The 17,194-nt window shown below is 41.4% G+C and overlaps 2 protein-coding genes across 3 annotated transcripts in view; one reads left to right on the top strand and one right to left on the bottom strand.

Moving 5' to 3' along the window:
• Nucleotides 1-12,590, top strand: part of SLK (STE20 like kinase) — a 56,984-nt gene extending 44,394 nt beyond the window's left edge. For both annotated transcript variants that reach the window (XM_019939941.3, XM_004325074.4), the window contains 6 exons: nt 2,198-2,327; nt 2,927-3,051; nt 3,567-3,755; nt 4,310-4,435; nt 5,598-5,711; nt 8,909-12,590. In XM_019939941.3, coding sequence (XP_019795500.2) covers nt 2,198-2,327; nt 2,927-3,051; nt 3,567-3,755; nt 4,310-4,435; nt 5,598-5,711; nt 8,909-9,055 — 831 coding nt within the window. In that variant the 3' untranslated portion in view covers nt 9,056-12,590. The remainder of the gene's footprint in view (nt 1-2,197; nt 2,328-2,926; nt 3,052-3,566; nt 3,756-4,309; nt 4,436-5,597; nt 5,712-8,908) is intronic.
• Nucleotides 12,591-13,587: 997 nt separating this feature from the next.
• The window catches only part of COL17A1 (collagen type XVII alpha 1 chain), a 51,404-nt gene continuing 47,797 nt past the window's right edge, over nt 13,588-17,194 (bottom strand). Inside the window, exons 52-57 of the mRNA XM_033842488.2 lie at nt 16,701-16,847; nt 16,074-16,418; nt 15,458-15,595; nt 15,152-15,214; nt 14,916-14,996; nt 13,588-14,555 (exon numbers count right to left, since the gene is read on the bottom strand). Coding sequence (XP_033698379.1) covers nt 14,503-14,555; nt 14,916-14,996; nt 15,152-15,214; nt 15,458-15,595; nt 16,074-16,418; nt 16,701-16,847 — 827 coding nt within the window. The 3' untranslated portion in view covers nt 13,588-14,502. The remainder of the gene's footprint in view (nt 14,556-14,915; nt 14,997-15,151; nt 15,215-15,457; nt 15,596-16,073; nt 16,419-16,700; nt 16,848-17,194) is intronic.

The raw sequence follows: 17,194 nt of genomic DNA, 5'->3' as shown, positions 1-17,194 counted from the left end.
TTTTTAGTGGCACTGGCTTATACAGTTGACCCTTGAACACCTCAGGTATTGAGATGCTGACCTTCCGCGCAATTGAAAATTCACATACAGTTTTACAGTTGGCCCTCCGCATCTGTGGTTCCACATCTGGACATTCACCCAACCATAGAATGTGTAGTACTGCAGTACATACTTAGTGAAAAACTCCACGTTTAAGTGGACCCACACAGCTCAAACCTGTGTTGTTCAAGGGTCCACTGTGTTTACCTTTTTTAGTTTCATGTAAATATTTATTTGCCCCATCTTTTACACTTGATTTTTTTGATAAATGTGATATTTTTATTTATGATAATCTGGACCCATTATTTCTGTCCACACAGATATTTTTTAAAAGTTCTTTATGCAAACTAGTGGTAAAAATGTTGAACAAAAGAAAACTTTTGATATATCTGCAGGTTATATTGTTTATTAAACAAGTTTGCACATAGAAATTTCACAATGAAATTAGAGAATCAATTTAATTTTTATTACAAATGATATTTACTGTAGGAAAAGAGAAGCTTGACAACTTACTTTGTTATAACTGCTTATAAGATAGGATGGAGATTTTTGCATCTCTTTAAACAAAGCCCAAAACCTTATTCTAGATAGTTGAATTTAAATATTCATTGAGTTTTTATTTTTTTCTTTGCTGTGATAAAGCGATGTAGGTGACTGTAGTCAAGTTGGCAATTGTAAATTTTTTTTGTATAAATTTGCTCAGCATTTATTATATCTACGGAACTGACAACTTGCGTGATATTTTTGTTTAACGACACCTAAGTACATTTCCTGGCCCCAGTACATAAGACCATAGCTCAATAAATACAAAAGTACATGTTATTCCACTTGCAACTGGCAGTTGTATTTTATAGAGACAGTTTATTAGTCTTATACAGTAGCAACTGTATATTTGTATTTATGCTAAAATACAAATCATGATGTAGATGAGACAGCAACATTTGTGACAACAAACTAACAGGATGTCATGGATGGTGAGACCTGATTCTCACCTCCAGAGAAACAGTAGTAAGACAAGCACCTTGAGGAGCACTGCTGACTCACTCTTTGTGCACTGAAGACCAGGCTGGTAGTGATCTAGATCCTGTCAGACTCTGTCCAAGGCCTAAAAAATAGTTCCAAAATGGATCTTGAGGTTTTATATCTCTTAGATGTGCAAGAGGAGGGATTATAGGTGAAGTGCTGCCCCACTTTAGAAACCCCAAATTTCTAAATCTATACTCAAATTGATCAGAATACCCTAGAGCTGATCACAAACTGCTGTAACAGCCAAGAGAGGGATGGAGAGCCAAATGTTTACTGGCAAAATTTGCATTTCTTCAATTTGAGTATGCTTCCTTTCCTTCTGCAAATGTATAATCTAGCATAATGACCATAAGTCACTTCAACCTTCCCTTTCCTTACACAGTAATTGAAGGATTTTTTTTGAAAGTATAAGTTTGGCATTCGGGCAAAAATAGTATGTACTCAGTAAATACTGTTGAATGAATGAGTGAATCCCTTACATGTTGGTAGAGTTCTCTGATTATAAGGAATTTTGTTTGTAGAGTCATAAAATGTTAACTCATTTTCCTGTTTCTAGTTCACATTTCTCCAGCAATGCATTATTTCTCATTAAATCCTTAAGGTATTGTTCTTTTTAGGCACAGGCTAAAGATACAGAATCTGTCTTTCTCTGTTAGTGTAGCCATGGTATGGCTTCGTCTTTATTAATAGAAAAATAGAGAGTTTAAAATCCCGGTATGTTTTTCTTGTTTGCTCTTTATTGCCTCTCTTCCTGAAAGACATTTCTTGTTTATTCTTGTTTTGTCCACACTCTAGTGAAATGAATAGTCAGTTTTAGAAACTGTAAATTTATTTTTTTTCCCAAAGATGTAGGGCATTTTAATTATGAGTGGGTTATGGACTTCTTTTGTATGTGTTATTCTTAATAGTTTAGAATATTATGTATTCTAGTACTTCCTTTCCGGGCTTGAATTGGGTGACTAATACATTTATGTTATGTCTATACTATATAATCTTGGTGATTTTTAAATCTAGTTGACCTTAGAAACTTGGTTCAGAAATCTTGTTAATCACTAATATATACAGAGGTATAGATAAATGGATGTTTTGCTCAGTAGATACTTATTAACTGATGGTTAACTATGTCTAATAGGAACAAGAGTTTGTTCAGAAGCAACAACAAGAATTAGATGGCTCTCTGAAAAAGATCATCCAACAGCAGAAGGCAGAGTTAGCCAATATTGAAAGAGAGTGCCTGAATAACAAACAACAGCTCATGAGAGGTATATGAAATTATGCAGCATATGTATGTATATATATATCTCAAAACATTGCAGAGATATACCTTGGAAATTATTTGAATGTTTTCTTTTGCTAGAGTGGTAGAGGGAAAGATGAAGCAACTTAAATAAGAGGAAAATACTTTATAAAATTAAGAAATACTGCAATAGAAGTGAACATAAACATATAATCCTTAAAACATCTTTTTTGTCCAGATGATGGTAGAAATATACCTGAATAATTTTATGTACTCATTATGCCTTACAGTGTTGGTATACTTAAATTGGCTACATGATAGAATGGAATTTTAAGCACTTATTTCCCCTAACAAATACCTTATATTTTTTTTCTTTCTCATTAAGATGATTAAATGGAATTTTGGTGTTGTGGGTAGGGCATTCTCTGTTTACAGGACATCAGAGCAGAACGGAAAGCGGTAATGGATATTATCTTTATGTTGGTAATATTGCATCTATAGCTCAGAATGTCCGTGTGTATTAATTAGTGTATTAGAACACTTGTATGTAAATATTAAAATGAAGACCAAAGTACATTAGTAAAAAGAGCAAAGTTACATTTTGAAATTGCTTTCTTCTTCTAGCTAGAGAAGCTGCAATTTGGGAGCTTGAAGAACGACACTTACAAGAAAAACACCAGCTGCTCAAACAGCAACTTAAAGATCAGTATTTTATGCAAAGACATCAGCTACTTAAGCGCCATGAGAAGGTTAATGAAAGGAAAATTTGTTCACTTTTTTGTTCATTTTAAAGTGTGCAGAGCTATTTATTTTTGAAACTTATATTTTTTACAGAATAAAGTTCAGGTTTCCTTTCTTTTATCCTAAAATTTCTTTGAAATCTGGAGTAATTAGTTGTATGTTGGTCACGATTGCAAACTCTTTTCTACAAATTCCAAGGAAGGTAACTAATTACAATGCTTAAAGACCTCTTATACATTATAATCTTCATCTTGTCTCTCAGAGTTAGCTATTTTGGCTCCATTTATGGTTCAGGTATCTTAAAAATGTGGACTCCCTATACTTAGTATACGAGAGTCAATATGAATCTCTTATTACTAATAGCTTATTTTTCTTATAAATTATTTTTTGCCTAGTATTTTGCTGGTTGGTATGCAACAAGGGAGAGAGTAATTTGGGGAAGCAACAGCAAAATGACATGTTTGAGCATACATGTGGGTACTGAGTATTATATCTACATCACTGGACTCTGAAACTTTCTTAGGAAACAGAACAAATGCAGCGTTACAATCAACGACTTATTGAGGAGTTGAAAAACAGACAGACTCAAGAAAGAGCAAGACTGCCTAAGATTCAGCGCAGTGAAGCCAAGACTCGCATGGCCATGTTTAAGAAGAGTTTGAGAATTAACCCAACAGCAACACCAGATCAGGATCGTGAAAAAATTAAACAAGTAAATAAGAAAATTACTCTCTTTAAGTTTAAACGTTTTGAGTGGCCTTTAGGAGTACCACGTAATTGTGCTGTAAACATTTGGAGCTACCTTGGGCTCGCTGATGTTCACCATGGCTCTGTACACATATGGCATATACCAACTCAATCTCCCCCGGGTGCTGGCAACGGAGAGCTGTTCTCTTCCACGCCCCACACCAGATCCAGGGCTAGGCTGGTCCTAAGACCAGCTCTGGGAATAAGATGACTTGGCCAGCTTTTCAGTCAAACGTGTGGTCTCACTATACTTCTACAGTCACAGATCCCACACGCAAATTAACTGAGGTCACTAAGCAGGTAGGAGGAAGAAGGTTTTAATCAGAAGTCTCTCTCCACCTCCCTACACTCCACCAAAGCCATGACGTAGACTCCAGCTTTGAGTCCCAGCATATTACTACTTGAAGCTTTAGTTTACTCTACTTTAAGCTTTGTTACATTCCCTAATTACACCTTTGGAAGATACAGAAATTACATTACTTGTTAACCATATTTATCTTTTGTTTTTCTTACTTATAGTTTGCTTCTCAAGAAGAAAAGAGGCAGAAAAATGAGAGAATGGCTCAACATCAAAAACATGAAAATCAAATGCGGGATCTTCAGTTGCAGTGTGAAGCCAATGTCCGAGAACTGCATCAGCTGCAGGTTAGCTGCAGAAGCATGAATGCAAAGATGGTACTAGGTGCACAGTACAGGTGGCTGGTTTTGAGGAAGTAATAGCTACTCAGAGGAAGCTGCACATTGCTTGTGAAGATGCTGGGATTTAAAGGTTTTCTTTCCTCTGTAGACCCAAAGGAAGATCAGTTTAGTATCGCAGGCACTTGTTTAGACCTTACACAGCCGTGATTAGTATAAACATGAAGCTAATTTATGATATAAGAAGTTGCATCTTTCGGGCTTCCCTGGTGGCGCAGTGGTTGAGAGTCCGCCTGCCGATGCAGGGGACGCGGGTTCGTGCCCCGGTCCGGGAAGATCCCACATGCCGCGGAGTGGCTGGGCCCGTGAGCCATGGCCGCTGAGCCTGCGCGTCCGGAGCCTGTGCTCCGCAACGGGAGAGGCCGGTAAAAAAAAAAAAAGAAGAAGTAGTTACATCTTTCAAAAGTACTATTGAGAATTTTTAGTGTATTTTGCAAAGAAGATGAACAAAGTTTTAAAAATGATGTAGGCATTTTTTTTATCATTCTGAATTTAAAATTTCTTTTTATTTAAGGAGAAATAGTTCATTTTCTTCAAGGTTTTTGAAAAAGGTGATAAGTATATGAGAATTCTTTTCCTAAGGAATTTAAACATTACTTTAGAGAGGACTGTTTTTGAACCTTACCTGGAGTATGCAGCTCTCTAATATAATATAATATAATATAATATAATGTATTGTAATGTAATATAATTTCTAAAATGTTACAGTTTCAGAGTAGTGTATACATTGTGGATATGCTACATATGTGCTTAATTTACTAGAGTGGAATAGTTTCTAACCCCATGTTCTGGTACCATTGGATAAAATGCTTGCAAGTTGCCCTCTGAAGTGTCAGTTTTGTGAGTAAACCTTCTTAGAAGGAAAATCAGGATCAAACTACTTCTTTCTATTCAAGTTCTTTTCATATGGATAACAGATCTAGGCTCTAAACTTGCAAAAATGAAGTTATGACTCTTTTCATAATTCTTGGCCTTCGGTTGTTAGAGGAGAATTTCAACCTCAGTAATAGCCTTATGTTTAATGAATACTTTATTATTTTGGAAGATAATTGTATTTGTGAAAAATTGCTAACTTGATCTGAAATTTTTTAAATCCAAACTTTATTTTCAGAATGAAAAATGCCACCTCTTGGTTGAGCATGAGACTCAGAAACTAAAGGAGTTAGATGAGGAACACAGCCAAGAATTAAAGGAATGGAGAGAGAAATTGAGACCTAGGAAAAAGGTAATTTTAAAAGCTTTAATTAAAATATGGTTGCATTCATCCATCCCTCCATCCTCCCAGCTATTGGCTCTTTACCTAATATGTGTCAGGAACAGTGTCAGGGACAGGAGACACAGAGATGAAGAGTCAAAGTCCCTGTCCCCGAAAGGTTCAGAATCTAGTTGACAAGCCGTTGCAGATCAGTAGCAGCATTTGTCTGAAGGAGGTAAGCACAAGATACAGAGCAGAGGAGCACAGTGTGCCAGCAAAGGAGGAGGAGTGCATAAGTCGCTCAGGGAAGTCAGGAAGGGTCAGAGAGGAGATGCCTTGTAAGCCAAGTGAGGCTTGTTAGATGAGTAAGAGCTTGCTAGGAGGACAGACAGATTGGAGTGGAATGGGGGCAATTTAAGTACAGAAAAGAGAATGAGTGAAAATAATGTGTATAGGAATCATAAGTAGCTCCCTATCATTGTAGCATTAGAGGGAGTGTGTGCCTGTGTGTAGGCATTAGGGAGGGAGAGAGGGAAGGGATGACAGCTTTGTCTGGATGGGTCGACTGGAGCCAGATTACACGGCCCTTGTGTGCTGTGTTAATTGACAATTTAGTAAAATAGAGATGGCTTCCTACACCGCGCCAGCCAGCCAGCCAGCCAGCCAGCTATCTTCTTTGTTTGCACTTGACTCCCTGCTAGCCTGGTCCAACTGGTCAACCATTTCAGCTCTGTCTTTGCTATTACTGTATGATTCTCTGTCTTTGCCAACTGTCAAACTTAAACCTTTATTTTCTCTTGGGCTTCCTGCCTGCTATACATTTCAACGATTCCTTTCTTCCATTCACCCAATGGGTTAATCAAAGAAATATGTATTTAGCACCTACCATGTGCTAATAGTGTGGCTTTTTAACTTGAATTTTGTTTTTTGTTCCATTTTTGAATAGGTAGTTCATTCATGTGTTTCTGCATTCAAAGGGTACACAGAGGGGTGAAAGTGAGAAGTCCCTTCTCCAGTTCCTCCTTTCACCCTTTGCAGTCTAGCTTTCGCCTCAAATTCCTCCCCAGTTGAATTGGTTGACAGTGGTCACCAGTGGCATTATCCAGCTGTTCTTCTTAAAAATCTTCTTAAAATTTTCTTCTCACCTGACTTTTGTGACATACTCTCTTCTTTCTCTGTGCTCTTTGTCATCTAGTCACCGGAAATGTAGACATTTTCCAGTTTTACACTCTTACCTCTGCTCTTTATCTTGATGATCTTGTAGATTGTCATGGCTTCAGCTGCATGTTTAAGGACAATTCCAAAACTTGTATAGAACATGAATTATAAAGTCATACAGGTCTGGGTTCAGATCTCAGTGCTGACACTGATTAATTTTGTCTCTTAACACTTCTGAGCCCAGTTTTCCTCATTTGTAAAATGAGGATGTTACTACCTCCCTAATTGGGGTTGTTAAGACAGTTAACGGAAGTGATGCATGTACAGTACTTGTCCCAGTACTTGAGATGTGGTCAGGATCCAGTGAATGGTTGTTATGGTTATTATTTTATTGTTTTTATTATTGGTTCGTGCTCTCAGCTCTCATTTTCCATGTGGATGTTCCATTCCTCCTCATTTCATTCATTCTGTCCCATTGTCATCTCATCAAAGGTTTCTTTTTTTGATGACTGTATATAAAATATAGCTTCAATGCCTACCTCGAACACTCTCTATCCCCTCAACCTTTCTTTGTTTTTCTCCATAATATTCATCACCACCAGACACATTTCTTTATTGTGTGTCTTCTCCCACCAGAATGTAAGCTCCTTGAAAGCGGGGACATTATCTCGTTGTTCACTGATATATACCCAGCTTCTGGAACAATTCCTGCACATTGTAAATGATCAGTACATACCTGTTGAATGTTGTTGAACGTTGACTAAAGATTGTAAACTCAGTGGAGATAAAACTAAACTCAAAATCTTTTTTCTTTCATCTCCATCTCATCTTTCCCCCCCTCTCCAGTCCTACCCACCGTCAGGTGTTCTTGCTAACATTTCTGTTCTCTTAACTGACATCTAGGCTAGAAACCTGAATTACCTTTCATTTCCATCACACCCCACATTCAATCAGATGACAAATAATTTTGACTCTTATTTCATAATATTTCTCTTTCCCTTTACTGTCTTCCTACTATTGGCTTAAAATTGTTCAGTAATGTCCTAATGGTCCTTCTGGTCTCTTGTTCCCTTTCCTCCTACTTGCCTGCCATCACCAGAGTGTTTATCCTCAAGAGCATCTCTGTTACTGTCATAGTGGTGTTGATAAATCTTCAGTTCCAACAGAGTAGAATGTAAACGCCTCACTTTGACTTTGAAGCCTTCATAGTGCCACACTTTGCCCATATCAGCCCTTCCAGCTTCGTCTCCCACCAGCCACTTTGTTCCCGGTTCATGTTCCAGTGCTGGGTATAGTCACCGTTACTCACAGCAACTCCACAGTTCCCTGCCTCTGTGCATTGTTCGGCTCACTTTGTCTGGCGTGTCTTCCCCATCCTGTCTGTCAAATTCTTATCTTTCCTTTGAAACTAAGCTCATGGTGTTCCTCTTCTGAGAAACCTTCCTATACTTCCATCTTTTCCTGTACTTTGTATTTTTACAGCAGTACTTCTCCTGAGTCACTTGTCCACAAAGTAATTGATACCTCAGATATTTATCAAGCACTTACTATATTTGTTCCATATTGTGGGGTTGTAAAGATGAATCTGGTTTAGGTGTTACCTTCAAACAGTTTATAGTTCAGTGTGAAAGAAAAGACATGCACGTCAGTAATCAAAATAAAAAAATAGAAAATGGTAAGTTCCATGTGGAAGAGACGGTTAATATCAATAGTTAATAATAGGTGCCGTCTGTTGAGTACCTAGTGTGTGCTCAGTACTTTATTACCACATTTAATCCTCTCATGGCAACCCAGTCGAAGTAGATGGTATTATCGCTGTTTCATAGCAGAAGAATGAAATGATTCTGTAATATAGAGAAGTTAAGTAATTACCCCCAAGTTATCCATTCATGTGGCTGAGCCAGGACTTGAACCCTGGGCTGGCTGTACAGCCTGTGGTCCTAGCTGTTGAGCAGTCTCTTCTCCCTTGGGATAACAAAGTCTTTGGGGCAAATAATTTTATCTGGGCTGTCAGAGTAAATTCTGTTTTTAATACCAGTGCATAATTTCTTTTTCCCTTCCTTTTTAAGACACTGGAAGAGGAGTTTGCTAGGAAACTACAGGAACAGGAAGTGTTCTTTAAAATGACCGGGGAGTCTGAATGCCTTAACCCATCAACACAGAGCCGGATTTCCAAATTCTATCCTATTCCTAGCTTGCATTCCACTGGATCGTAACAATGGGAAGCATTCTGTGATTGGGTTTGTCTTCTTAAGTATGTCATTCTGTTCTCTTCATCTTCTGCCATAGTCTGTATCAGAGAGCTCACGAAGACAATCACCTGCCTCACCTTCCAGATGTTTTTTTGTTTGTTTTGTTTAGCAAAGATAAAGGGAAAGGCACTAAGACAGATGCTGGGCCATGCTGGCAAAGTAGCATCTTGCAGTAATTCCCTAAGGTGATTTTTGTATATAATCTTAAAAATTGTGTTGTTTAGATACTGTTACCTGAAAAACTGGTAGAGAGATAATGTTTAAAGTTATTTAAAAAAACCCTGTTACGTCACTTAAGTATTACTAAATATCTTTTTTCCTGACTTAACTTCTCAATGATGCCTAAAATCTATAGTTGAAACTGCTGTAGAGAGTTGGATTAATTTTTTGGTGAATCAGCTCTCATGAAAAAACTATGAGTTGCTCAAAATATGATATTGATTCAGTAAATAAATCTGTTACCTTTAAATGTTAGCATCAAACTCTTTTAAAAGAGAAAAATTATTTCAATAATTTGTCTAAAATACTTACCTGTTTAGACATGAGCTAATAATTAAGGGTGCTAGTTTTATTAAAATAGTGCCTAAAACACTAAATTTCAGTTGAGTCTAAAATTGCATTTCCTTTTTTGATTCAACAGGGACAAAACACCCTTAGCATTAAGCATTATTGTTTTTTAAATCTTGCTCCTATTACCAATTGATAGAAATTTTCATCCTAAAGTATATGTTGTACAAAGTTGGAAAGATGAAAAAAATAAACGGTAGCTTTTAGATGTCCAAATTGGAAATGTAAAACTCACCAAATTAAAAAAAATACAGATATAGCTATCTCAGCTTATTTCCTAAAATAATACATGAGCTGGTTAAATGAATTCTCCCATCTTAGCAAATTCTGTTTAAAACTGTTGGAGGCTGGCAGGCTCTGAGTTATATTTATGAATATATTTTTATGAAATTAATCTTAAAAGAGGCATTTGTTCAGAATAGTTTTTAAGAATTTAAAATATTTAGGCAAATATCAGAAATGACTTTTCGTTGTTTTGAGATCAAGTCATTTATATTTTGGTTTTGTTTTGTTCCATGTTTAAATTATTTACTTTGATTTGAGTGGGAAAAGCCTGAAACCTTTATCATGAGGGTGCTGATACGTGTAATTATTAATGAAATGTTCACTCTAGTCCCTTTTGAGGGTTAGAATTTCAAGCACGTGTCAGCTCGAAACAGTATTATAAACCGTATTTCGGGTGTGAGACAGTCCATTTGTAGACGAAGCTTGCTGCCTGCCACGTGCGCCTGTTCTGTCATGAGTGCCAGGTACCAAATTGTAGACATTTCAGTTTTTAGTTATATTACATTTGAGGCTCGTGAAAAATGCAAATGCAACTTTGTGGGAACACTGATTCATGTTAAGAAAATGTAAATATCTGTAGCACTTTCTTGCAGTTAATTTGAAAACTTTGAATGCTGAACCTTATTTTTTCAGTGGTTTAGATGATTTAAAAATGCATGTGATTTTAATTTTGTAATTGTTTTGACAAGCATAATTTACTTGGACAACTTTGTAGGTAGCCTTAACTTCTGGCCAAGTTTGTTTTTTATATAAATATATATACATATATATATATTATGTATGGTTGTAAATTCATACACTTATCACATGAATGTGTTACTGTATACGAAACTCTTTTAATGCTTTATTCTCAAATGCTGGGTTGAAAAATGTTTTGAAAGACTTTTAAAATATATATCTTTATAAAGTAATGTTCAGGGTGATGATGGAAATTGTTTATATTGTTATGATAGAAATGACAGTATAATGTTACCCAGTGTATTTAATGATTTATTTGAAGAGGGAGAGAGGAAGAAGGTTCTCATACCACTTTCTCCTTTGAAATTTTCAGTTTATTGGCTTTTTAAAAATTAATACTTCAGGCAGTGGACATTTTTTCAGTATCGTTTAAAGGATATCCTGTGTGCTGAATAGTTTATGGCACATAATTAATTTGGTCTGAATATTTGGTTCTTTTTCTTCCTTTCAAGTTGACAGAGTATTGAATAAAGAGGCTCAGAGTAGAACGATTGACACGCTGGTAAGTTTGTTAGCACCTCTTGCATCTCCCGTAAAACTGCCCTTTGGATTCCTTGTTCACGCTCGAGTTCTCTTTCAAAAGTGACCAGACCATGTGCATGTAGGAGCAGGACTACAGAATGATATTCATGTAGAGGTAAAAACCTTCATTTTAATACTTAAAGTTACATAAATCTTTTCAAAAGGTATTTTGTTGTATAGACCATGCTGTTTGTACCCATCCCTGCCCACTTCTTGCTGTAGGCCCTGTATTCACGTACAGAAGTGTGAGCCTTCTCTCTTGCATGAAGTGTAGGTGGGGGGTTGGGGAGGGACACAGACATCTTTGAAATCAGAGAGTGCAGTCAAAGGCATTCCTGAGTTGGTGGTTTTGTTGCTGTGGCAGAATGTGCTATGAAATGCATCGAAGAAGCCCTCCATGTGTGCCCCCTAGTTACAGCCTCCCCTCCTCTCCCTGCGTGCTGCGGACACGCCAGGCCACCACGCTTCTGCAGGTCTAGCTCATGGAGCTCGTTGCACCAGGTTGCCTTTCCTAGTCCTGTCAATCCATGGTCGGGTGTGAATTGCTGAATTAGCCGCCATACTATGTGGACTCACAGTTAAGCTTTTTCTTACCGTTTTCTATGGGGAAGCTATAGGGTGGGTAAGGAGGAAATTTGGAGTGCTTATACCTTGCTGAAAATGTTGAAACTTTCCTGTGACAGGATACAGCAAATTGTAATTAAATATAAACCAGAACCAGAGCTACCTCTAAGTAGTGTTTCCTCAAGCACAAAGCTCTCAGGCATATGAGACCCACTGTGATGGAGGGTCTCTGATTTCTTGAGCATCAGTGAGTTTCAGAAGTGATATTGTCTTTTGTAGTCTCCTAGTTCCCTTGTAACTACACACTTTTTTCCCCATTCCACACTGTGCTTAAATGACAAAGACTCTTCTGAGAAGCCAAATTCTGTCAAATGATTAGCTAGAGATATTGCTGATTACAGGGAAATGTAGAGCTGTGAGGCGGAGGCGGCGAGCTCTGTAGTTCCAGTTCTAATAGGCTTCTGGTTGAATAAATCAGTTCTTTCCTGGGAAATGATCTTTTATAGGAAATGGGATATTTTAAATGCTTTTCTTAAGTTGAAGGCACAACAGTTAATGCCACTACTGTTGCTATCCTGTGGCTGACATGGTTTTGATACAGCTTTAAAACTTCTGTTACCAAGCTTGGGGTAGAATGTGATACCAGTTTTAAATGTTGGCTGTAGCTTTTTGTAATCCTTCTCTGATTTGCAGTGTAATAACTTCACAAGCGAAATTTTCAGAAAGAATTTTGTTTCAGAAAATGCCTCTTGTCTATTTGGGAGCAACATGTCTTTTCAATCATGGGGTTGGCAAATGAAAAATAAAGCTATTTCTTACTCTACTTTGGGAAGCAGTCTTTTATTGGGACTATTTGAAACTAGATTGTCCTGTGTGAGAACATTTTGTAGCATTTTTTAAAATCCTAATTATATTTTAAAACTCGCAGTCCTCCAGATCTTCTGACCCTTCAGACTTACTAGCATTCCAGACCATCTGTAGTCATCACACACAAGAGGGTCCTTTTTACTGGTAACTTGGGACTGGTAACTGGTCTTTCATTGCCCAAACCCCGCCTTTGGGTGGTACTTAAAATATTTCCATCGACATCTGTATATATACCTTTTTTTATGTCCTTTTTTCCCCTTGGAATGGATTATTTTTCTCACTAAACATTTCACAAACTGTGACGTCACTTCTGCTAAAAACAACCTCTTTTCATCATTCACGCAAGATTCAGTAGACATACTAGGCTGACCATTTGGCACGTGGTCAGTTTGGATGGAGGGAGGCACAGCATGTCATTTTCTAATCCAGGAGCATTGCATACTGTGGAGCTCATGCTTGACTTTTTGTTTTTTAATGAAACAAAAGAGGCTAAGATCCACCGCCATCCAGCTGAGGACATATCTCATATCTGGGTTCTGTCCAGAGAAGCTAGCGAGTTTGGGCTTTTACCGTATTTCTCTTGGGCATACGATTCTATGAAGACTTTGGGATAGCTTGGATAGGCAGATCTCATAACTAGGACAAAACTCAAAAGTCTGGTTAATCAAGGTAAGAATCATTAAAGGGGATATAATACTTGAGCTTCTAAAGCTACTATTACAAAAACAAATTGAGTCAGCCTTTAGGTAAAACTAACATATGAGAAAGGCACGATGCGTTCATTCATTATACATAAGTTTTCATTAGACAGTAAAATGTCAAAATTAACCGAAAATGTTTTCTTCCTTTCCCTCTTTCTTTTCCTCCTTTCCTTTCTTCCTTCCTTCTTCCCTCCTCCCCTCCCTTCTTTTTTTTTTTTTTTTTTTTTGGTTAGATGGATCACATTAAGCATATTAAAAAAGAAAAAACCCTTTAATTGGAAATTTTGCAATTGAAATGACTCATCTAATAGACCACGTGAATATTTGTAGACATTGAAAAGTGCAATAAAACCAACTGCGCCCAGTCCCCCATGCATTTCCTAAGTGCAGAGCAGGGGTGCCGGCTTCCGGTGTCAGGCAGTCTGCTCTCCCTCCCCTCCCCTCCCCTTCTTTCCTCCTTGCCCCCTGCCTTTCTCTTCCTATTGGCTGCAACCTAGTTCAGTGTAACATACTATCAACTCTAGCGTGGACCTATGGAGACAGATCATAGCTGCAGTCAAACTTCCTAAGTGGGAATGTGATACATAGAAATACTAGTAGAAACCCTGTCACCACCTCACGGGAAGTGGATTTCTTAAGTTTTTTCAGCTGAGAGTTTTGTCTATGACTAGAGAATGCAGAGTGAAGAGAGGAGAGAGGAGGTGAGAGCACAGCCTTGCAGCGTTGACCAGAACAGTCCCATCACGTGGCTCCCAGGAAGGCACCCCCCCCCCCCATCCCATCTTCCATTTCCTGGGCTCATTTTTAAGGTGAAGCTCAAGGGCTCCTGAAACAACTTTTATGTACCTGGCTTTCCTAGGCTGGGGCTTGAACTCAGTGTTAAAGAAGCCGAGGAGCTCAGGCCTGGACAGCAGGGAGGCCAGCTTCATCCTCCCACACTGCATGCGGCCACTGTTGGGTCTACCCCGTGAAGCTGTTTCAGACTGTGTACCTTGGACTGAATTCTACATACATATATTTTGCTCCAGACTAAGATAAGGGTTCTAGTTGCTGTGCTGCCTCAGTAGGACAGTGAGATTCCAGCTTTTACCCTCTGGAGAGGTCTTGACATAAGCGCCATAAGCCACTGCGAGAACTGGTCCAGGCGGCTGTTACGCCAAGGGTCGCTCATGGCTTGACGGCGATGCTTCTCCTTCTCCGGCCAGCATAGACTTGGTCACCTAGAAGTTGGAAGATGAATGGGAAGTTAGAAAATGTCCTGTGGTCTGTGGGGACTTCCGCTTGGGTAATTACAGTAACTGTGACTACTACAAAACCGGCTTGAAAGATGAACTCTTCTGTAAGACTGTCAACTGATTGAAATTGATTACCCTATTTCATTACCAGCCTGGTTCTCCTTTTCCTCCCTGCATTGACATTCTTCTTCCTTTCTCCCTGGCTGTTCATTTGATAGTTACACAAAGTATGCTGTTGCCAGTACCTGCCTTTCGTAGCTGGCATTTGCCTAAAATTTTCAGGCTTGCTCTGGAACACGTGGCCTGCTTCCCAGCACTCCAGGAACTGTGGCAAGTGAGGCTTACCTTTGTCTCCTCTTTCTCCCTTGTGTCCTCGAGGGCCGGGTGGCCCAGGCTGACCTGGTGGCCCAGCAGGGCCCCTCTCACCTAGGAGGACAGAAGGGGGCACGGCTAAGCGAGGCACAGTGCAGGGCCTGAAGGAGCCGCACATGTTCCCAGCACGGCGCTGGCAAGGGAGCTGCTTCCCACAAGAGGCAGTCGTTAACACGGGATCCTGGTGGCTGTTTCCTGCCACCACTTACCTTTGGGGCCAGGGATGCCCATCTCTCCCTTCTGCCCAGGGGGTCCTGGGATGGCTCCATACGCTGCAAGGGGGAAAAGCTGGCCTTAGACGAGAGCTCGTCCTGGGGCTTGGGAGGTAAAGTGATTCGTTCAGACTGACACAGGCAGGTGGTGGTAGAGTTTGGACTTGTAAGAAGAAAACGGTTCAGAATTTATCCGATTTTCAGCATCTCAAGTGTTAACAAGGTTTCTGGGGAGACTGGTTTCTGTGGAACAGACTACACGGCAAGTGAAGTGTTGGGAAAGTAATCGGGGCGTGCCCTTACTTCTGAAGAAGTCCATGAGGTCCTCGGTCACGTTGCTGTAGGCAGAGAAGACCTTGCTGATGCCAGGGGGCCCCTGGGGCCCAGGCCGGCCTGGTGGGCCCCGCACAGTGTAGGCCATCCCTTGGAGCAGGCCCTGACCTGTAAAAACCAGAGTGGTGGGCACAGGCAGCAGGGGTCACCTGGCACCCTCCTCACGGTGGGAGCGCGGTGCCCTCTGACTGGCTCCCATCCCAAACTCTTCTGTGCGGCAGCGAGGGAGGAGCCTCCTTAGTCTCCCCTGTTGACAGGCACGTCTCGCCTCCGTGGGCTTGTTTCACAGGCCTTTTACTGCATAGCTGTGCTGGTGAGCCGCCCGGGAAAGGCTTAGTCAACAGCCTTCCCTCAGCCCCACCAGAAAACCTTCATAGTCATATAGACTCTTCTGGGAAAACAAAGGACAAAGACCCCAGCATCTCTGTTCCCTGCAGCATAGGTTCCAGTCCCGACTGGGCCCCTTGAACTAAGCTTGTCTTCAGTCCCTGCCCGTCTGATTCCAGAACTGCTGTCCTCCTGGATGTGGAGATGCTCACATGCTCCCGTAACCCCGCAGTGCTGAAGCCTACGTGTCCCCACTTACGCTGCAAGCTGTCAGACACCCGAACGGCCAGCTCGTTGTAATCCAGACCTCCAGCAAAGCTGGCCCCGAAACCACCGTCACCGCCATACATGCCGCCTTCTGCCGCTGCCCCATAGCCTCGGCCCCGGCCTGTGTCCAGGCCAAAGGCTCCCCCTTCGCCCAGGGAGCCTCCGCTGGCTCCTCCTATGCCCGTGGAGGAGCTGTGGGAAGAGGCCCGACCGAGAGAAGAGGAGCTGCCGCCCCGGCTGTAGGAGCTGTCCGTGGACACCAGGCGGCTGTCCCCGGGGGGACCCTGGGGCCCGGGAGGACCCGGCGGGCCGACGATGAAGCCGCGCACGTCAGGGCCTGTGGGGAAGAAGCGGCATTAGTGGGAGCCAGGTCTGGGGGAGACAGAGCAGTGGGACTTGGGGGTGTCTCTCCCAGGGCCTCAGCACGCCTGAGCAGGATGTGAACTCGCACCGAGCGGGAGCATGTGGGCTGGGAGGAAGCCGGGCTTCCTCGACCGACCAGGGCGGCTTATGTGTTTGGCCTCCAGTTCCCTTCAAGCCCCGCTGGCTGCCCCTCTCACAGGGAGAAGCCTGGTCTGGGAGGGGATGGAGGAGGGAGAGTGACGTCAGGGACACGCACTTGTGAGGTAGCTGATCAGCTCACTCCGGAAGTTGTCGCTGTTTTCAGCTGCGTATGTCACCAGAGCTCCTGAGACACCCGGGGGCCCTCGAGGGCCTGGGGGGCCAGGGGGACCAGGAGGGCCTGGGATGGATGACAAGCCAGCAGCTGAGCAGGGGGCAAGAGAAAGAAAGATCAGGGATCCCCTGCCAGGACCGCGGAACTCCCAGCCTGGGCCCGTCTGGAAGGAGGCGGTGAGGGAGGCCCCCACACGCGTGTCCCGTCCTCCCCTGGGGTGACTGCTCCCCGCTGCTCTCCACCCCCAGTCCCGGGCCTCATTCAACCCAAATCATATCCCTTCCCCTCAGCCCTTCTGCCGCTGGGAGTTGGGGCTGCCGGCTGGGCACCTGGTCACCCGCTGGCCCCTGAGTTCTCTCGTGACTTGGACGCATGGTGTCCCCCCACTTCTCCCCCTGCCAGGGCTGAAAGCACCTCAACATCAAGTGTGTCCCCCT

Source organism: Tursiops truncatus, chromosome 16 (assembly GCF_011762595.2).
Source record: "Tursiops truncatus isolate mTurTru1 chromosome 16, mTurTru1.mat.Y, whole genome shotgun sequence".
Classification (NCBI taxonomy): Eukaryota; Metazoa; Chordata; class Mammalia; order Artiodactyla; family Delphinidae; genus Tursiops; species Tursiops truncatus.
Note: the sequence above shows the minus strand (reverse complement) of the source record. Positions and strands in the feature narration are given on the sequence as shown.